This window comes from Marmota monax, unplaced genomic scaffold, assembly GCF_021218885.2.
Source record: "Marmota monax isolate L192 unplaced genomic scaffold, Marmota_monax_Labrador192_F-V1.1 WCK01_AAM20220418_F8-fsc00072, whole genome shotgun sequence".
Taxonomy (NCBI): domain Eukaryota; kingdom Metazoa; phylum Chordata; class Mammalia; order Rodentia; family Sciuridae; genus Marmota; species Marmota monax.
This window is the reverse complement of record NW_026692356.1, coordinates 736215-756591: the sequence shown is the minus strand read 5'-3', so window position 1 is coordinate 756591 and position 20377 is coordinate 736215. Positions and strand designations below refer to the sequence as shown.

Here is a 20377-nt window from a genome sequence, read left to right as displayed (position 1 = left end):
GTTTGTGTCTATATGCACATGTTAAAGGTGTTGTTTAATATGCTTATCCTGTCACAAAGATGTAGCCGTATGTTATATATTCATGGAATGATTTGTGTTTTCCAGCGTGTTGGTGGAAGTATTCGTCCTTGGAAACAGATGTATGTTGTACTTCGGGGCCATTCTCTATACTTGTACAAAGATAAGAGAGAGCAGATGCCTCCTTCTGAGGAAGAGCAACCCATCAGTGTTAATGCTTGCCTGATAGACATCTCTTACAGTGAGACCAAGAGGAAAAATGTGTTTCGACTTACCACATCCGATTGTGAATGTCTATTTCAGGCAGAAGACAGAGATGATATGTTAGCATGGATCAAGACTATCCAGGAAAGTAGCAACCTAAATGAAGAGGTAGGTGTTAAGAATCTGATACATTTTTTACAAAACATTATAAAGTGCAATTTTTACTTAAAAAATGGACAATCAAAATGAAAGCTCAAGTGTACCTTATTAGATTATTTTCACTTATTGAAAAAATTACCATTACTGAACTAGAAACATAGACTATTCATATTTTGCAGACCTTCTCAGAAGCAATAAACCACAGGTAGGAGACCCACATTCTTAGTCCTGATCACTTAGTCATCCCTTGCTATATGTGGAGGATTGGTTCTAGGACCCTTCCTGGCTACCATAATCTGCAGATGCTCAAGTCTGTTATATAAAATGGTATAGTATTTGCATATGTCCTACAAACATGCTCCTGTGTACTTTAAATCTGTACCTAAAATACCTAATACCATGTGAATGCTAAGCAAATCATTGTTACACTGTATCATTAAGGGAATAATAAGAAAAAAAGTCTATTTCAGATGAGGGACTTGTGGACAGGGTTAATTGAACCTTTATGTCCAAATTCTTCTGTGCCTGTTCTCTGCTTTCAAAAGCAAAATTATTGTGGGCTTAGGTTACACACCTGCAATATACACATATATGAAAATATACATACCTGCAATCACAGTGACTCAGGAGGATCACAAATTCAAGGCCAGCCTCAGCAACTTAGCAAGATCCCGTTTTAAAATTTTAAAAAGGGCTGAGGATATATAGTTCCCTGTTGGAGTGCCCCTGTTTTCAATCCCCAATACTGTGGGGAAAAAAAAAATACTATATAAAGGCAGAGATACTGGCATGATTTTTGTTAATTGAATTGTATAGGCAAAAATATAGCCTAGGGTAGTATAATAGTTGGTTTCTAAGAAAATGTACATTATCTAAAATTATAAACCAGCTTTTATTTTTAACAGGGAATAAAGTTTCTGAGAGTTTATAGCAGGGTTCAGTAGTAAAGATAGTTTTTAAAGGTATATAGCTATAAACTCTGTGGGGAAAAAACCCCAGCAATGATGAAATCAGACTTTTGCTCAAGAGTACTACTTTTTTTTCCCTTCATATTATTAACTAAGTTTTCCTCCCACATTATTTTCACTTTTCATGTCATGACCCCCCAAAGCACACCAGATTCTTTTCTTTTGCTCACATTATTCAGAATGTTCCTTGTAAAGCCATACAAATTATGTTCTCCAGTTTAATCATTTTTCATTGTAGTATAATTCAAATTATGAAAACTTAATACCATGAGGAAAAGTGCCTGTTGCTTCTTCCTCTGGTAGTTTTCCCCCTGCCTTGATGATAGTTAAAAATTAATACCAGATCTTTATCAACACAAAGTTTGTTTTGCCACCGCTTACTGTAGACAACATCAGACCTAAATTCTGTAAAAGAAACAGGGAGAATAATTCACAGATGTAGATTCAGCTTTAAGTGATGGTTTAAAGGAGTTCCCATTTAATAAATACCAGCTATATCATTAAAATTCCTTCAGATGATTTCATCTGAAACAACCATTTTGAGGTTTGATGGAGATACTGCTTGTGAAGAATGTAACATAATGCCTGGCAGTTAATAAACATTTACTCAGTATCAGTCATCATTGTTGAACCCAGTGCCCTATACATGCAAGGCTGTGAGGCAAGTGCTCTACCACTGAGCCACAGTCCCAGCCCTGGCAGACACCATTTATAGACATTTTACGTGAATTAATCTTAGCAATCATATAAAATGTGTCCTATTAATATCATTATAATTTTATAAATAAGAAAACTGTGTCAAACAGAGATTAAATAATTTCCTCAGGATTACAAATTTAATGTAAGAGGATTTAAATTAAGGCAATCTTATTCTAGATCTTACTCATCTGATCCATTGGAAAAGTCCATTGAAAACTTTGGAATAAAACAATCAAAATTCTTTGTAAGTTGTCTTTCATTATAAGCAAAATAAGCTAAAAAAATTGAGGACACACATCAGTGTATAATTGGAATCACTAGGAAAAAAATATGTTCAGCTTTGGATTTATCATATTATAAACATTAACCCCCTGAGGTTAAAAAAACAAGTTCTTGATAATCTGCCTCTTCTGATACTAACTGACCCTCAATCTCACTGTTACTACAAATTATTAATAACTACAAATTATTAATTAGTAAATTCTGACAGTATTTTTCCATCTTTTATTCAAGAGTATTAAGTGCTGATCATTTAAGTATTAAACTCTGCTGCCCTGTCATTTATTTAGAATGACAGATCAATAAGTATTGAACAACTTCTTACCTGCTGGAACTATTCTAATTATTGCATGAATACAGAAAATAAAACTTTTGGCAATGTCAGGAGGTAATTGGAACATTTTTCACATTGTGATGTTAAATAGAGGCTTTAAAATGGCCCCACTCATAAGGATCTTCTATTTATGTTTGGAATTGACTTTTTAATATTACCTTCTGTTTTTTCTGTAGGACACTGGAGTTACTAACAGGGATTTAATTAGTCGGAGAATAAAAGAATATAACAATCTGATGAGGTGAGAATCCCTTCCTGCCTACAGTTAATTTGGATGTAAAATAGGAAACCATTAAGAAATGTTTATTTCTTTTAGCAGCAAAGCAGAACAGTTGCCAAAAACACCTCGCCAGAGCCTCAGCATCAGGCAAACTTTACTTGGTGCTAAATCAGAGCCAAAGACTCAAAGCCCACATTCTCCAAAGGAAGAATCTGAAAGGAAACTTCTCAGCAAAGGTACTGATGTTAGCTTTCTTGGGTAAATTTAACAAATAAAGTGTTTAAAATTGGGATCTTAAAGGTATTTTCATATTTTTCTGTACCATTTCTACTGACTCAGACCCAGTGTCAGCTATCTTAAAGATCACTAGAGACCTAGTATAGGTTAATGGGACCTTTAAGGTGAGGCCCAAGACACCAGATTCTGTAATCAAAACAAGGTGAAGGAGAATGGAACACATAAGAGACATGGTAGATTTGAATGACTCAGGATGCAGATGCTACCACTGTGATATGGAACCAGTAGTTTTGTTGATTGTACTTCCTTGCTGTTTTAAAGAAAATCATGATATGGACTGTAAAAGGGTGAAGAAGTATTATTGATATCTGTTACATTATATGGAAGGTTAAAGGGAGTGGCCATTTAGGAAGAGATTTAAATATTTTAGATAAATGCAGGGTGTTTTACATAAGAGGATTCCAATTAATATAAAGGATTGTTAGAGTCATGATTTAAATACTCTTATTTCCGTTTTCTTGATTATGTGATTTTATTTTCAATAACAATCAAAAGATGATACCAGTCCCCCAAAAGACAAAGGCACGTGGAGAAAAGGCATTCCAAGCATTATGAGAAAGACATTTGAGAAAAAGCCTACTGCTACAGGAACATTTGGCGTCCGACTGGATGATTGTCCACCAGCTCATACTAATCGGGTAGGAGACACCAACCAGCTGGGTTTCCTGATTCATTTGTAATTATAGGATCTGAGTGTAAAGCCTTTCAGATAATAGGGACTGCTTGCTCTGTTGAGCATTTTCCTCTTCATCCAGACCTTAGTTTCCACGAGTTACTCTGACCTGTATATGTCAAGTAATTTTATATATGATACTTTTTTCCAATGTATAACTCTAAAATAGAATTATTTAGTTAATAAGAATGTGTCTGAGGGCTGGGAGTATAACCCAGTTGGTAGCCTTGCAAGCTCAAGGCCTCGTGTTCAATCCTAGCATACCCGCCCCCCCCCCCAAAAAAAAAGTATCTAAAAGGGTCAATATGAATTTATTTTCTGTCTTTTGCATCTTACAAGTATGACAACGACCTGATTAAGTACACGTATATTTGTTTACAACTCCATGCTAAGATACATATTGTGAGTTGATTGATGCTACTCTATCCCATGTCTTCTCTTGACCTTATTCCTGTTTATTCACCTAAACTGTTTCCACATCCTTCTTAATTGTTCCTTTCCTTTCTAGATTATTTCCCTTGAGGGCCTTTTATGTTCTGTGTTGGCCTATTCATTCTCTTCCCACTCTCTCAAAAATGTCTTGTTGGTTCCATGTATTCCCAATGTCTGAATGTCTATATTTTCTATTTTAGTTTTACATAATGGCAATTTACATATTTCCTTTTGGATGAAAGGGTACTTATAGCTGTGATATAGAACTACTACCTGAACATAAATTTTTGTGTTGTGTTGAATAAAAATGTTTATTTCTTGTTTTGCAGTATATTCCATTAATAGTTGATATATGTTGCAAATTAGTTGAAGAAAGAGGTCTCGAATATACAGGTATTTACAGAGTTCCTGGAAATAATGCAGCCATTTCAAGTATGCAAGAAGAACTCAACAAGGGAATGGCTGATATTGATATACAAGATGATGTAAGTTTGTTTATTTCTATTTGAATAACTGATCTGTTTTCCCCCCTTTGCTAATATTGACCAAAAAATACTGTATTTCTGTTTTGCTTACCTAGAAATGGCGAGATTTGAATGTGATAAGCAGTTTACTAAAATCCTTCTTCAGAAAACTGCCTGAACCTCTCTTCACAAATGGTAAGTTAACTCCCATGAAAGCTTCCAGAGGAACAGTCCACATTACAACTGTTAGAAAACCATAGACTGATGGAACCAAAAAAATATATATATTTTGTTGAAGGAAACAGGAGGTTGTGTTTAGTTATACAGTGAAAAACAGAATTTCTAAAAATATTTCCATTCAGGAAAAAAATATATTTTCCTGTTCATTATTGTTTCAGTCAAAAAGTTTTCACACATAATAAGATACCATTAATAGGAAAACTTTTACAGAAATTTGAATGCTACATGGGCCACTGTAGTTGTTGGGGGGAAAACTGGATAGGCTGTGTGAACAGAAAATTTCCTTGAATTTTCTTCTATTTGTTATATGGTTTTTAAACTTCAAACTTTATCTAAAATGTAATTTGTAGACATTTACATTTCGAAGGCCAAGTTATTTGGGAATCTTCTACTTTTCATTGTGTTTAAACCTTTACAGGGTTACCTAAAGATAAATTGTTTTATTGTTCTTATTGTTGTCAGATAAATATGCTGATTTTATTGAAGCCAATCGTAAAGAAGATCCTCTAGATCGGCTGAAAACATTGAAAAGACTAGTAGGTATTATTTTTTTAGTTTGGGAGGCACAACTAAAATGCAACACTTGAATACATCATAAAATAATATGTTTCAGATCCACGATTTGCCTGAACATCATTATGAAACCCTTAAGTTTCTTTCGGCTCATCTGAAGACAGTAGCAGAAAATTCGGAAAAAAATAAGGTATGTGAAGTGCATGTTTAAGAAATGTAATTTCAGTGGCTTTAGTTTAAAAGATAGCCTATGTTGGGACCTTTTACCTCCCTTGGGACCGCGGCCATTATTGGGTGTTGGCTGAGGCGGCCTCATGGGTTAGCATTTCCGTATATGTGACCTGGCTGGATTGGCGTTTGCGGGCTTTTGATTTTAGCCCCGCCTAATGGTTCAATCTGAAATCTGCCTAGGCCCCTTAGTGATAGTGACGTAACTGCCCCTTATTGGTTCTCGCTACTATCTCTTCTTAGTCCCTCCTATCACCATATAACCTTGTCCCTGACACAATAAAGTTGAGATTATTGCACCTTCACGGTTGACTCATCTCCCAACTCTGTGTGATTGTGGGCCAGGTTGAATGGCGGGCATGTTCAAGACAGTTAACCCTCTCTCTCAGCCCCGGAGACACTAGCTGGTCTAGTGCACTTCACTACCTCTGTTGGAGGGCGGTTCCGACAGCTGGTGCCACGGAGACGACAGGCTGGTCTCCCATGTACCCTTGTCGCGGGGAGCGACAATCCTTCATTGCTTCATGCCCAGTTGTCAAAAATAGGTTTAGAATTCAACAAAAACTCTAAAAATACATCAAACTGGCTGAAGAGCACTCCTTAAATTTTTTATTTGTTCTTTTTACTTATACGTGACAGTATCATGTATTTTGATATATTATAGATACATGGAGTATAACTTCCTGTTCTTGTGGTTGTACATAATGTAGATTTACCCTGGTTATGTATTTATATATAAACAAAGGAAAATTATGTCAAGTTTATTCCACTCTCTTCCTTATTCCCCTCCCCATCTCCTCATTGTGTGTTAGCATCCATATATCAGAGAGAATATTCAGCCTTTGGTTCTTTGGGATTTATTTCACTTAGCATGATAGTCTCTAGTTCCATCCAATTACTGGGAAATGCCATAATTTCATTTTTTTATGGCTGAGTAGTATTCCATTGTGTAATATGCAGCACATTTTCTTTATCCATTTGTCTGTTGATGGGCACCTAGGTTGTTTCCATAGCTTAGCTATTGTGAATTAAGCTGCTATAGACATTGATGTGGTTGTGTCACTATAGTATGCTTATTTAAAGTCCTTTGCATATATACTGAGGAGTCAAACAGTGGTTCCATTCCAGCTTTTCTGAGGAATCTTCATACTGCTTTCCATAGTGGTTGTACCAATTTGCAGTCCCACCAGCAATGTATGAGTGTACCTTTCCCCCCCACATTCTCGCCAACACTTATTGTATTGTTAATTGTAATCTTGATAAATTGCCATTCTGACTAGAGTGAGATGGAATCTCAATGTAGTTTTTAGTTTGCATTTCTCTAATTGCGAGAGATGTTGAGCATTTTTTTCATATATTTGGCCTTTTGTATTTCTTCTTTGAAGTGCCTGTTCAGTTCCTTTGCCCTTATATTGATTGGGTTATTTGCTTTTTTTGTTAAGTTTTTTGAGTTCTTTCTATATTCTGCAGATTAATGCTCTGAGGTGCAGATGGCTAAGATTTTCTCCCATTCTGTAGGCTCTCTCTTCATGGTCTTGTTTCCTTTGCTGTGAAGAAGCTTTAGTAGTTTGATACAATCCCATTTATTGATTTTTGATGTTATTTCTTGTGCTCTTGTTGAGGAATTCCATTCCTAAGCCAACATGATGGAATTTGGGCCTACTTTTTCTTCTTGTAAACACAGGATCTGTGGTCTAATGCGTAGGTCCCTGATCCACTTTGACTTGAGTTTTGTGCAGGGTGAGAGACAGGGGTTCAGTTTCATTCTATTACATATGTATTTCCAGTTTCTCCAGCACCATTTTTTGAAGAGGCTATCTTTTCTCCAATGTATGTTAATGGCGTCTTTGTCTGTATGAGATAACTATTTATGTGGGTTTGTCTCTGAGTCTTCTATTCTATACCATGTGTCTTTGTGTCTGTTTTTGTGCTAATACCATGCCAGTTTTATTACTATTGCTCTGTAGTATAATTTAAGGTGTGGTATAAGGATGCCTCCTGTTTCACTTTTTTCCTTGAGGATTGGTTTGGTTATTCTGGGCCTCCTCTTTTTCCGTTTCTATAAAGAACATCATCAGAACCTTAATAAGAATCGCATTAAATCTTTGTAGCATTTTTGGTAGTATGACCATTTTGACAATATTAATCCTGCCTATCCAAGAACATGGGAGATCTTCCCTTTTCTAAGGTTGAATAGTACTCTTAAAAGCAAAATATCTACAAATACCAGTTGTCACTATTTTGGGGTGCTGGTGATTGAACTCAGGGGCACTCACCCACCAAGCCACATCCCCAGCCCTATTTTGCATTTTATTTAGAGACAGGGTCTCACTGAGTAGCTTAGCACCTCACTTTTGCGGAGGCTGGCTTTGAACTCGTGATCCTCCAGCCTCAGCCTCCCTAGCTGCTGGGCTTACATGCATGCGCCATCACTCCCAGCCAGTTATCACTATTTTAAAGAAGGTTATTCATGTTATATTTATCCAGCAAGAAAAATGAAAAAGAAACATTATACTTTTTCAGCTGCATATCACCTTTTTAAGCAGGTGATGTATATACACGGTATACAGTAAAAAATAATATTTTGTTTTAAACAGGTTTTTCTCCCCCTTTTAACACCACCACATTATTAAACAACTAAATTTACTAGAATATTAATATTCATGTTCTGTTTGACTCATTTTTAAAATGTCTCTTTAGTTATTTGTTTAAATATCTAGACAAAATCCACACATTATATTTGGTGACATAATTATTCATCCTTTTCCTCAGTGATAATCATTACAGTATTAGAAAAATGACGATTTTCTCATTTTGTGGCATTACTCCTTAAAGTTCTCCAGAAACCAACAAGACTGAGAAGAAAATAAGAGAACACCAGAAGCTAGGAATACCACTATCACTCCCTTTCATCAGAGTGATTTCAGTTTAAGGTAGAGAATAATGTATATATTCAGGTCAGTTCAGTGGCTGTGCATGATCTGGAAGACAGTAGCGCTCAATTATAATAAGGTTGAATTATGAAATGAGCAGTATCAACCCCTATTGCCTGCAGATCCAGACGATAACAGCAGTGTCAGGCAATGTCCTAAATTGTGATAGGACTACAAAGGATTAAAAAAAAATTTGCTTTGTATTTTTTTCTCTATCAAAAATAACTTTTTAGATCTAAAGTGCCAGACCTACAAAGGGAATTTTTATATTAAAAATTTTTTTTTAAATTTTCCACCATCATTTATTCTTTCAGATGGAACCAAGAAACCTAGCAATTGTTTTTGGTCCCACTCTAGTTCGAACATCAGAAGACAACATGACCCACATGGTCACACACATGCCCGACCAGTACAAGATTGTAGAGACACTCATCCAGCATGTAAGTTCCCTCTTCATCTCTGAGACCATTCATTTTCATGAGCAGCTGATACTTGGTAGGATAGAATTTGGTCTTTTTTCTTTGTCTAAAAAAAACTATCCTCCAAGATATAAAGTATATTTAGGGGATTATTTAATTTTTCTTTTCACCTCTTTTATTTTAAATTTTAGCATGACTGGTTTTTCACGGAAGAGGGTGCTGAAGAGCCTCTTGTAAGTATTGTGCAGCAGCATTTGCACTCAGTTATTTTCATTTGGGACTCAAGATCCTGATGCTACAACAGTGTCAACCTCCTGCTTTGTATGCTATTGCCCGCTTTGCATCCTGAAAGCAGGTCTCTAGCTCCTTAGTCTCTGATCATATGAAGCTTTTTTTGCAGTTAATGATGTATAACCAATATAAAAATGTTAAGCATAAGCGCTCCTTCAGTAATATATCTTTTACTAAAATGTTGTTTGAATTTTAAAATATCTTTGAAGAGATGATGAAGAGATCTTTGTTTGTTAACCATAGACCTCAGTGCAGGAGGAAAACACAGTAGACTCCCAGCCAGTGCCAAACATAGATCATTTACTCACCAACATTGGAAGGACAGGAGTCTCCCCTGGAGATGTATCAGGTAACTCTTGCCTAGGCAATATTGTGCTCTAGGTTAAAAGCTACATTCTTATAACATGAAAGAACAAATCAGTCATGAGTAACGATTCACTATGATTTTATTCTTTTTCTTTTTTTCCTTTCTACTAATAAATAATCTTCCTTTTCTGATTGATCTTAATTATCTTCCAGTGCCTATAATGCCATTGACAATGCATGGAGTTGTAATGTTTGTCAGAATGGAAATATGAGGGAAATGAGCATGCAAACCACTGTTTTGTTCTTTTTTTTTTTTTTAATTCACAGTTTCCATGTAATAGTCATCACAAGGTAAAACAGATTTATGCTACTGAATATGTGGTTGCTGTGATGGCAGAAAGTATGATCTAGACTGTATATGTAGTTCTTATTCCTGACCTAGAAGTTCTGTTTAAGAGCAGCAAGTTACATGTGTCAAACTGCTAATGGACACCATTCTCAAGTACAGTGTATTATCTGTCACTATAGATATCACAGTAAAAGTCAATCTCTTTGACCTTTATTTTCTTCTTTTCCTATTGCCACCCTAATGCTTGGTTAAGTATTAGTTTTTATAGGCTCTTTTGATGAAAAGTTTCTCCTGCCAGACTGTTGCACTAATCTAGCATGTTGTTTCACACAATGTTCTCCCTTTGTCTCTAGTTCTTGTTTTAGTCCTAAAGGGTTTTTTCAGCACTTACTGACACAGGCAAATCTATACTGATGTTGAACAGGCGAAGTGGGAGGAGTCTATCACACGGTAATGTCACTAGTGGATTCTGTGATGTCCCTGATGGACAGCTGGAACTGTAGAAAGAAGGAGGATTGTTGTCCACACTGTAGCTGCCTTGTCTGCAGAAACCCCCGATTCTTGTAAATGCAAACACAGTTGATCTGTGTTGTAAAGTTTCTCTTAAGAATATTGTAAAACAGATCAATACTACTTTCTTAAAAGTTTTTTGCTGTTTCTTGTTATTTCTGAAGCAGACCCTGAGGAGAAATAGCATGGTATGGTCTACCAGTTCTTAAAGTCATAAAGCATTTAGCCATGTGTTAAAAGGGGTGTGGCATGGGGCTCAGCTCATTAATTTTGAAAATCAATTTCCCAGAAGTTGAAAGATAAAATTTCAAAATTTGTATTATTCTAAATAGTGCTAGCCCCGTTCTACCCTCTTTATAATTGTATAATCTGAGTTTTTGCCAGACAGTAAAATTATGGTCTTCATTTTTCCATTTCCATAATAGCGTCTGTTAATAGATAATTATAAAACTGGTAGCAATTTAACCAAACTAGTCAAAAAGATCCCTGACATGAAACTGGGGTCTGAAGCACAAAAATCAACATTATCTAATAAAAACCAAAGTGACCTGATAGCAGGATTATCCTAATGCCTCTTTTTGTATCCATATGCGTACAGTATATGCTTATAATATTTAAGTCTGACAAAAATAAACAAATATACCAATATGAGTGTTTCAATTGGTAGCTAGGAGAGCCAACGATCTTAAAAGTTCTACATTGTGTATCAGTTTCAGATACAGGATGTGGTACATGATATAATTCTTAAAAGGTCTTCAAGCTTCTTTATTGCTAAATTTAATATTTAGAAAATAAACATTAGTATTTCTGTTTTTGTTTAGTACAGGGCTCCTTTGCCATTCCTATCATTGAGCTGGTTCTGCCTACAATTCACAGCATCCTTTCATGGCGGTGGCTTTCTGTGGTGCAGCTTGCATCTTTGTGAGCTCTGACTATCCACTGTGTTCTCTTGTTTTGAGTTTTGCTTTCACATTTGTTCTGTGCCTGTCTTCATAAGTTTTGCATTGTTTGTTGAAAGCAGGAAAGATTGGCTAATACTGACCATGTTTTATTTAACTTCTCAGATTCAGCCACTAGTGACTCAACAAAATCTAAGGTAAATTATCTTTTTGTTTTATACAGTTTAGGAATATTTGGGGGTTGGAGGAGGGGATTGCTTTCAGGCTGATGTTATGAGCCAGAACAATAAATTCTAATAAATAGAAAAATTAGTCTTAAACTAGTACCGAGTTGTGAGTCAGAAAACTTTCCAGAGTTATTCCAACACATACAGAATTGGAGAGAATGGTATGAGGTACTCCTTATCCATCATCAACAATTACCACCACATGCCAGTCCTGCTGCTTCTGTGATAACATGATATCATTTTATCTGTAAATAACTTTATTAGCATTATGAACTTCTGTTATTACTATACATTGTTATAGAAAATGCATATATTTTTGCCATTTTGGCTTTATTGTTAGTATTTTTACATAATTTTTATTCTATTGATAGTAACACCAAATTACAATTTTTTTTTTTTTTTTTTTTGAGCAGTTTATATGAAATTCTTATGTAGCATTCTTAGAAAGTGTTTTGGGGTTGTGGCCTCCGTGGTAAAGTGCTCTCCTAGCATGTGCAGGCCTTGATTGGGTTCCATCCTCAGCACCACATAAAAATAAACAAATGGAATAAAGGTATTGTGTGCAACTGAAAAATATTTTTAAAAAAAGTTTTTTGAATCACTGTGTAGACTGCTGAGACAATAGCAACTAGAATTGTATGATTTCTAACAGAAGTCTGTTTTTATCACCAGTATCACTTAGGACTTTCACCATCTTTGTGCTCCTACTGTTTATTTTTAAAAACTTGAAACCTACAGAGAAGTTAGAATAACACCCAACCCTTTTACCTAAATTAATGACAGTATAATTATACTCAGGATACTGACATTAGAATACATTATTATCTAATGTACATTTTTCTACACAAAGAATTTTCTTCCATTTCCCTATCTAGATGCAGTCAGGTTTTATTCCTTATAATTCATTGTTCTAGATTAATAAAGGTCTAAAGGGACATGGCAGTTTCCAAAAGTTTTTGCCAGAAGAAAGGATTTGTTTGAAATATCTGCCTTTAACATGTTCCTTCACCTGTCTCTTCATCTAAGTGGTAGTCTGCCATACCCTAAATGTAGTGGGTGTCCAAATGCTGTAACTACTTCGACCACTTTCTCAATTGTAAAAAAAAAAAAAAAAAGAAGTAGTAGTCTAGTCCCTTGCCTCAACACATTTAAAGATTTGCTTCTCCCATAAACAATGAAATTGAGATGTTTAAAAGTGGATCAATCACTTGTTCAGTGTTCTATACAACAAGCTAGAGGATGGAACATCAGGTCTCCTAATTCAGAGCCCAATCACAACCATTATTCCCTGTAGTCTTCATCAGAGTGTGAGAAAATGTGAGTAACCATTTAGAATGTAATGGGTATTTAGGAAATCCTTTATAACATGAAAACAAAATCCTATTAATCTGTGATTTGATCCTTTTTAATATAGAAGCCTTGTTAAAAGACCTCATTTTCTCAGTTTCACTTGTTTAAAATTTTTATTGCAAGAGAAATATAATTTCTGATCCATTACTCAGCATACTTCCTGCCTCCCTATCTTGTTGTGTGCTAAAACAAGAATGTATTGACCCTTGTCCCCAGCCATTCCCTTAGCGTACAGACATTATGAACAAACTAAATAGTTGTAGAAAGGACCTATTATACATAAAAGTTGACTTTACCAATAATGGTACATTTAAATGATTCCATGATAAAGATCAAAGATCCTTTGACCTTATGTTATTTGAAATTTTCCAATTGTGTTGTTACCATTAAATAAATGAAGGCATTTCTAACCTGGTCTACCTAAGGCAAATACCTGAAGATTCAATCTGGCTGAACCAGTGGAAATCTAGTTGGCTTATACGATACTGTCATGGATCTGTCATATGTAGTCTGTAGTTGGAAAATTGATTTCACCATAAAATGTTAATGGCCTATTACAGTAATATTATATTCAATTTTATTAGAACATTATTTAATTATTAAACCTGTGTTCCAGATGAAAGAAGCAGGGAAAGTCAGTTACAGGAAAATTATTAAGAATCAGGAGAGCTAGTTGCCTCTCAAATACATCTGTCTTTCAGGGAAAACTCTTGTGTTGAGTTATGACTTGACAAATAAATACAACCAGGCAAGAGATGGGATTGGTGGTTAAATAAAAATTTGTCTTTGGCTAAGTTTAAAAGGGGGTATAAAAAACAAATTACAATCAGCATGGTTCTTTTGTTCACAATCTTATTTCTCTGGTTGCTTCCCAGGGTTCTTGGGGATCTGGAAAGGATCAGTATAGCAGAGAACTGCTTGTGTCCTCCATCTTTGCAGCTGCTAGTCGAAAGAGGAAAAAGCCAAAAGAAAAAGCACAACCCAGTAGCTCAGAAGACGAATTGGACAATGTATTTTTTAAGAAGGAAAATGTGGAACAGTGTCACAATGACATTAAAGAAGAGTCCAAAAAGGAAAGTGAGACAATAGGCAGAAAACAAAGGCTCATCATTGCCAAAGAAAACAGTTCTAAGACAGACAGCACAACAAAAGATGATAAGACATCTCTACGAAAAGGGAGCACGCCATCTGAAGAACCCTCCCCACCACACAGTTCCAAACATAACAGGTCGCCAACTCTTAGCAGTCGCTTTACTATCCTGAAAGAGAGCTCTAAATCACTTCTCTCACAAAAGTCCTCCCATTTTGAAGAGACAGGGTCTGACTCTGGCACTTTGCTTAGCACATCTTCCCAGGCTTCTCTGGCAAGGTTTTCTACCAAGAAATCCACCAGTCCAGAACCTAAACATTGTGAGTTTTTGGCCAATGTTGGCACCATCACCTCAGATTATTCCACTACATCATCAACTATGTACTTGACTAGCCTCGACTCCAGTCGACTAAGCCCTGAAGTGCAATCTGTGGCAGAAAGCAAGGGAGATGAGGCTGATGATGAGAGAAGCGAACTGATAAGTGAGGGGCGGCCTGTGGAGACAGACAGTGAGAGCGAGTTTCCTGTCTTCCCCACAGCTTTGACTTCCGAGAGGGTTTTCCGAGGAAAACTGCAAGAGGTTACTAAGACAAGCCGTAGAAACTCAGAAGGAAGTGAAGTAAGTTGTACCGAGGGAAGTTTAACACCAAGTTTAGATAGCCGGAGACAACTCTTTAGTTCACATAAACTTATTGAATGTGATACACTATCCAGAAAAAAGTCTGCAAGATTCAAGTCAGACAGTGGAAGTCTAGGAGATACCAAGAGCGAGAAAGAAACACCTTCAATAACCAAAGTGTTTGATGTCATGAAAAAAGGAAAATCAACTGGGAGTCTACTAACACCAACCAGAAGTGAATCAGAAAAGCCAGAACCCACTTGGAAAACGAAAATAGCAGATCGACTCAAGCTGAGACCCAGAGCACCTGCAGATGATATGTTTGGAGTAGGGAATCAAAAAACAAATGCCGAAACTGCTAAAAGGAAAAATATCAAGCGCAGACACACACTAGGAGGACACAGAGATGCTACTGAAATCAGCGTTTTGAATTTCTGGAAAGCACATGAGCAGAGTGGGGAGAGAGAATCTGAACTTTCAGCTGTGAATCGATTAAAACCAAAATGCTCAGCCCAGGACCTCTCAATCTCAGACTGGCTTGCCAGGGAGCGCCTACGCACGAGCACATCTGACCTTAGCAGAGGAGAAACCGGAGACCCCCAGCTGGAGAACCCTGGCACATCAGAAACACCCAGGACCGAGACAACTTGGTCTTTTCAATCTGACACTGGCAGTTCTTCTAGTACTTTGGCTTCAACAAATAGGCCACATCTTTCCATAACACCACAGTTACCTGACCAAATAAATGGAGAAAACTTCCAGAACATGAGCCAAAATGCTAGTTCTGCAACTAATGCCCATCCTCATAAACTGTCTGAAACCCCAGGGAGTAAAGCACAGTTTCATCCCTGTCTTTAAACTTGGGGTATGTCCACTCTAGCAAATAAAAAGCTACTGTTACACGTTTCAGTAACTCTGTAAATGTTTTCTTGTACCAGAATTGTTATTATGCAGCCTTCATTTGGGCTGGTTTCATCATTTTGCACTGTGAAATAACTTTACAGTGCATTACTACAGCCAGAAGAACACATATATATTTAAAAATATATTGGATAGTTGTATACAAATGAGCAAGGTATTTGTTGCAACTCACTACATAGTATATACCCCGAATTACTGAAGAAAATCGCTGAATTAGTATGCAGCAAATTTGTTCTTTTGGTTTCATCACTAACAAAAGTGCCTCATCATAAAATACATTTGATTTTTAGGGTGCCATATTGTTAAAATTAGATAACTTACATTAAATAAATGAATGCGTTTTATTGGTAATAAATTTCATTACATTTACCAGTTTTAACACAGGTGGATACAGAACTTCCATTCTTTAGTCATTCCAGGTGGATCTGAGTTTTATATTCAAATTTTAATACAGTTTTTGAGTTTTGTGTGACTTGAATTTTTAATCTTTCTGTAAAATACGTAACTTAAATGAACATATTATATGTGTATCTTTTCTTCAGATACCAGATTTGATATAAATGTTGTAACATAGGTGTGTAGATAGTGGATCCTGGATGGAACTGGCTTCTTTATTGAGAAGAATATAATTCTGCATGAGGACCTAATGATCCAAACCTGTGTCATGCCTGTGTGCATACCCAATTAAACACTGGAAATAAAAATTGTTTTGGTGAACTTTGCATGGTTTCTGTTTTTAAATGTTACCATTTATATAACTAATTAGCCCTAACTTTTTAAAAAATTGCCTACTACATTTATACATTCCATCTCTTTATTGCTGTGGCTGGCAGCAATCCCTTATAAATACTTATATTAGCTTAACCTCACTTCCATATACATATTTAACTTTTCTTAAAGAACTTTGAAAAGAACATGAGTTCTGGAGTTATTTGACTCAATTCTTCTTAAACAGTTTGTCCAATTTACATCTCACTGTTTACATCTCGTAAACAGTGACAATATTCCTACCCCACTTAAGGGAACTTACTAGATTTAAATGGGACACCGTTCCAAATATAGTGTTTGCCACACACTAGTTGCAAAACAGATTAGAGCTATTCATAGAAATAATGATCACAGAAAATCTCAGAATGTTAAGGCTGAGAAGGACCTTAAAACTCATAGAATTCAGAGTCTCAACTCTCTGAGACCCAACAATCCTATTCTAAAAAGATTCTGAAATTCTTTATCATGAATCATAGTTAATGCATCCACATCCAAGTTTGGATATATTCAACATACTTTGTGATATAGATCGATTCCCTTACTACAAAAGGAAAAGAGTTTGTAACATTTCAATATGCAAACAAACATTCAGGCACAACTACATTATAAAAACAATGAAGGGGGTCAGATGTTTCAGATAGATGGATCGATTGATTGATCACAAGGCAGTAATCAAATGGAGGTATACCATGAACCTCTTAAACAGGCCTTGGCAGATAGTAGAGGCCTGAGAAAAACAGCACACTTTTGCTTAGCTTACATGGAAAAGTTGGTATTATTAAAACCATCAAAGACTTTTCAGGGGCTGGAGTTGTGGCTCAGCAGTAGAGCACTCACCTAGCATGTGAGAGGCCCTGGGTTCGATCCTCAGCACCACATAAAAATAAATGTAAATATTGTGTCCAACTACAACTAAAAAATATTTAAATAAAAAAAAAAAAAAACTTCCATACATTTAAAAAGTTAGATGCAGGCTCAATTATATTTCATTCATTCTGCTCTACGTGTAATATACTTATCTGTTTGGATTTTGTTGGCTGTGCATTTTTTAACTTCCTGAGATGATGATTGCTTAGGTTGTTGGTTTTCTAGTCCCATTTTCTACTATCTACTATAGGCTGTATACTGTATTTTATTAATTTTAAAACATTTTCTAGTTTCCATTCTGATTTTCTGAATTACTTGGATGTATGTTTAATTTCCATACATTTAAAGGCTTTCTAATTACACTAATGACTAGCATGATGCTACTTGGTCACTGAACATATTTTCAGGCATTTGAAATTGAGACATTAATTTTGATCCAGTATATGATCAGTTTTGAGAAATGTTCCATATCTACATGGAAAGGATATGTATTGTGTCATCATTGGGGTCTACGTTAGATTGATTAGATCAAATTCATTAATCATGTTTTTCATATCTCCCAAGTCTCATGATTATAGATCTGTCTCATTTTTGTCTGTTAGTTTTTTCCTTATATATTTTGAAGTTAGGTTACTAAGTGAATTTAAGAATTGTTATATCTATCATCATGTGGATTAACCTTCCAAACATGGAACATTCCTCGTTATCTCTACCAAAGATCCTTGCCTTAAAGTTATTTGCTATAATATTAATATAGCTAGTGTTTATGTAATTTGGTTTTTTTTTTTTTTTCATTCTTTAATTTCCAGTCTTTTTGTGCTTCTATTTTCAGGGCTGATCTCTTGTAGCAGCATATAGTCCCAATCCAAGAGTTCAAAATCCAAAAAATCCAAGAAGGTCTGAAACAGGATTCTTTTTTTTTTTTTTTAAACAGTGACACAATGCTCAAGAGTTTGATTTTATAGCAGTTTGGATTAGGGATGCTTAGCCAGTAATGTCTATGTGAATTTTCCAAAATTTGAGAAACTCAGTTTGGAATATTTCTGGTCCCAAACATTTTAGATAAGGGTTATTCAGCCTTAAGTTGAAAATAGGTATCCCCTAAACTTAGATCATTGTAAATAGGTTTTTTAAAAAATTAATATCTGTAAGAATGTCAGGCAGGAAAATCACAGATATGTGGGACATAATGCAGTTCTGTGGAAATTTTGATACTTCTGTCACACTGAAGCCTCCAAAATGAAATTTATTCTAATAAAGAAATATGTACTACTATAATAAAGTATTATTTTTAGTAAATTTTTAAATAATGGTTTCTCTAAAAGCACTCAGAAGATTGTTGGCTTTAAGTAACCTGATTTTACATGAATAATTCAGTGATTTATAGTTATTCAAACCGAGTACCCTCAGTCCATTTAAATTCTAGTCTCACCTCAGTAACACTAATGTTTAGAATTGGTTCATCTCATAGATAGTGTTTTTCATTTTTGCCTTTACAGCAGGTCCCCTTATTGGGTAGAGAGAGAGATTCCAAGACCTGAAGTGGATACCTGAAAATGTGGTTAGTACCTGGTTAAATCACATACATGGTCAGATGCCACCATGGAATTTGGGTGAATAGTGGGACCACATGTACAATGGAGCAGGACAATTCCTATTGTCTAGTGACATCATAGCCATCATAAGGCCATAGTGTGACATCTTATGTGTTTGTGGTGATGCTGGTATGAACAATCCTGTAGTGCTTGCCATATAAAAGTACAGCATACAAATATGTGTGGCACATATTTGTGTTACTTTTTATGTACTTCCTAGACTTTTAACCATTAGTTTTGAATTTACTCCTATAAAAATTTTACTATGAAACACTACATTGGCACCAATTTATGCCAGCAGTGGTCTCCTACATCTCAAGTTTACCACATCTCTTCATTGCATCAAGCGGCCTTGATTGACCTTTACCATCTAGGGTTGTATCCATGACATTCACCTGATAAAATCACCTAACATTTCTCAGAACATACCCCAGTACTTAAGCAACACATTATCGTATTATGTTTTTTATATACATACTTATGATAAAGTTTATATTAAGCACAGTAAGAGACTCAATAAATGATAATAAAGTAGAGTAATATAATGATAGCTATAATGAAAGTTATACAAACGTCATCTCTTGCCCAACTGCCAAAGGGCAAGCAGCTTATATGTACAGCCTGGATGCGCACAGGGGCTTGTTTTGTGACCCAGGTGAAGTGGAGAGGAATGGCACAAGATCTTATGCTATTCAGAACAGCAATTTAATGAGTTATTTCAGAAGCTTTCCATTAATGTTTTTGGTTGACCTCAAGTAACGAAGTGGATAAAGGGAGTGGGGGACTTATAGTACTTTTTAATAAAAATGCTTTGAGGATTTTTCGCTCAAATTTAAGAGGTATTTTATAAAGTACCTGCTGCTTTACTGCAAGATAGGACACAGCATTTGTTTAGGGTTCATTCTTGAAACATTCATGCTGAGGTGGAGTTTCTGGCCTTTGAAGTTGACGGATGAAAATATATGGAGATATTAAAAACTCATATTCCTTGATTTTTCATAAGGTCATGTGCATTCTTGAACCCTAACCTCAACTCTCTAATGCCACACCAAGTGGTGATGATTCCAGGTGACAGCCCTGACCTTGCTACTAGCCAACCATGTAACTTTAGGCAACTCACTTCACTTCTCTGGGACCTAGTTCTCTGATGTATAAAAACCAGTGAATTAAAACGGATGATCCTAGGGGCTGAGGCTGTAGCTTAGTGGTAGAGCACTTGCCTTGCAGGTGTGAGACCCTGGGTTCGATCCTCAGCACCACATAAAAATAAATATATTATGTCCATCTACAACTAAAAATATATTTTTTTAAAAAATGGATGATCCTAAAGTAATTTCCAGTCTACCGTTCTAGGATTCTTCTGTGGACTATAGTGTTAAGAGTCCTCTAACCATATTACCATCTCTTTTGGGAAAAAAGGGACTGTTACATCATTCCAATGTTAATATTTTATAATACTTGCATCAGATCTTACACAGTGAAGTAGGTATTTGTGATAACTTTAC

At 35.7% G+C, this 20377-nt stretch overlaps 1 protein-coding gene across 7 annotated transcripts in view; it reads left to right on the top strand.

Moving 5' to 3' along the window:
* Positions 1-16359, top strand: part of Arhgap21 (Rho GTPase activating protein 21) — a 123603-nt gene extending 107244 nt beyond the window's left edge. For 5 of the 7 annotated variants that reach the window (XM_058578598.1, XM_046442251.2, XM_058578599.1 and 2 more), the window contains 13 exons: positions 106-390; positions 2838-2902; positions 2978-3117; positions 3674-3816; positions 4613-4768; positions 4864-4942; positions 5450-5523; positions 5601-5690; positions 8976-9101; positions 9272-9313; positions 9615-9720; positions 11601-11632; positions 13888-16359. In XM_058578598.1, the coding sequence (XP_058434581.1) occupies positions 106-390; positions 2838-2902; positions 2978-3117; positions 3674-3816; positions 4613-4768; positions 4864-4942; positions 5450-5523; positions 5601-5690; positions 8976-9101; positions 9272-9313; positions 9615-9720; positions 11601-11632; positions 13888-15579 (3030 nt within the window). In that variant the 3' untranslated portion in view covers positions 15580-16359. The remainder of the gene's footprint in view (positions 1-105; positions 391-2837; positions 2903-2977; positions 3118-3673; positions 3817-4612; positions 4769-4863; positions 4943-5449; positions 5524-5600; positions 5691-8975; positions 9102-9271; positions 9314-9614; positions 9721-11600; positions 11633-13887) is intronic. The other 2 variants (XM_058578601.1, XM_046442253.2) reach the window with 1 other exon arrangement.
* The last annotated feature ends 4018 nt before the right edge of the window (positions 16360-20377 follow it).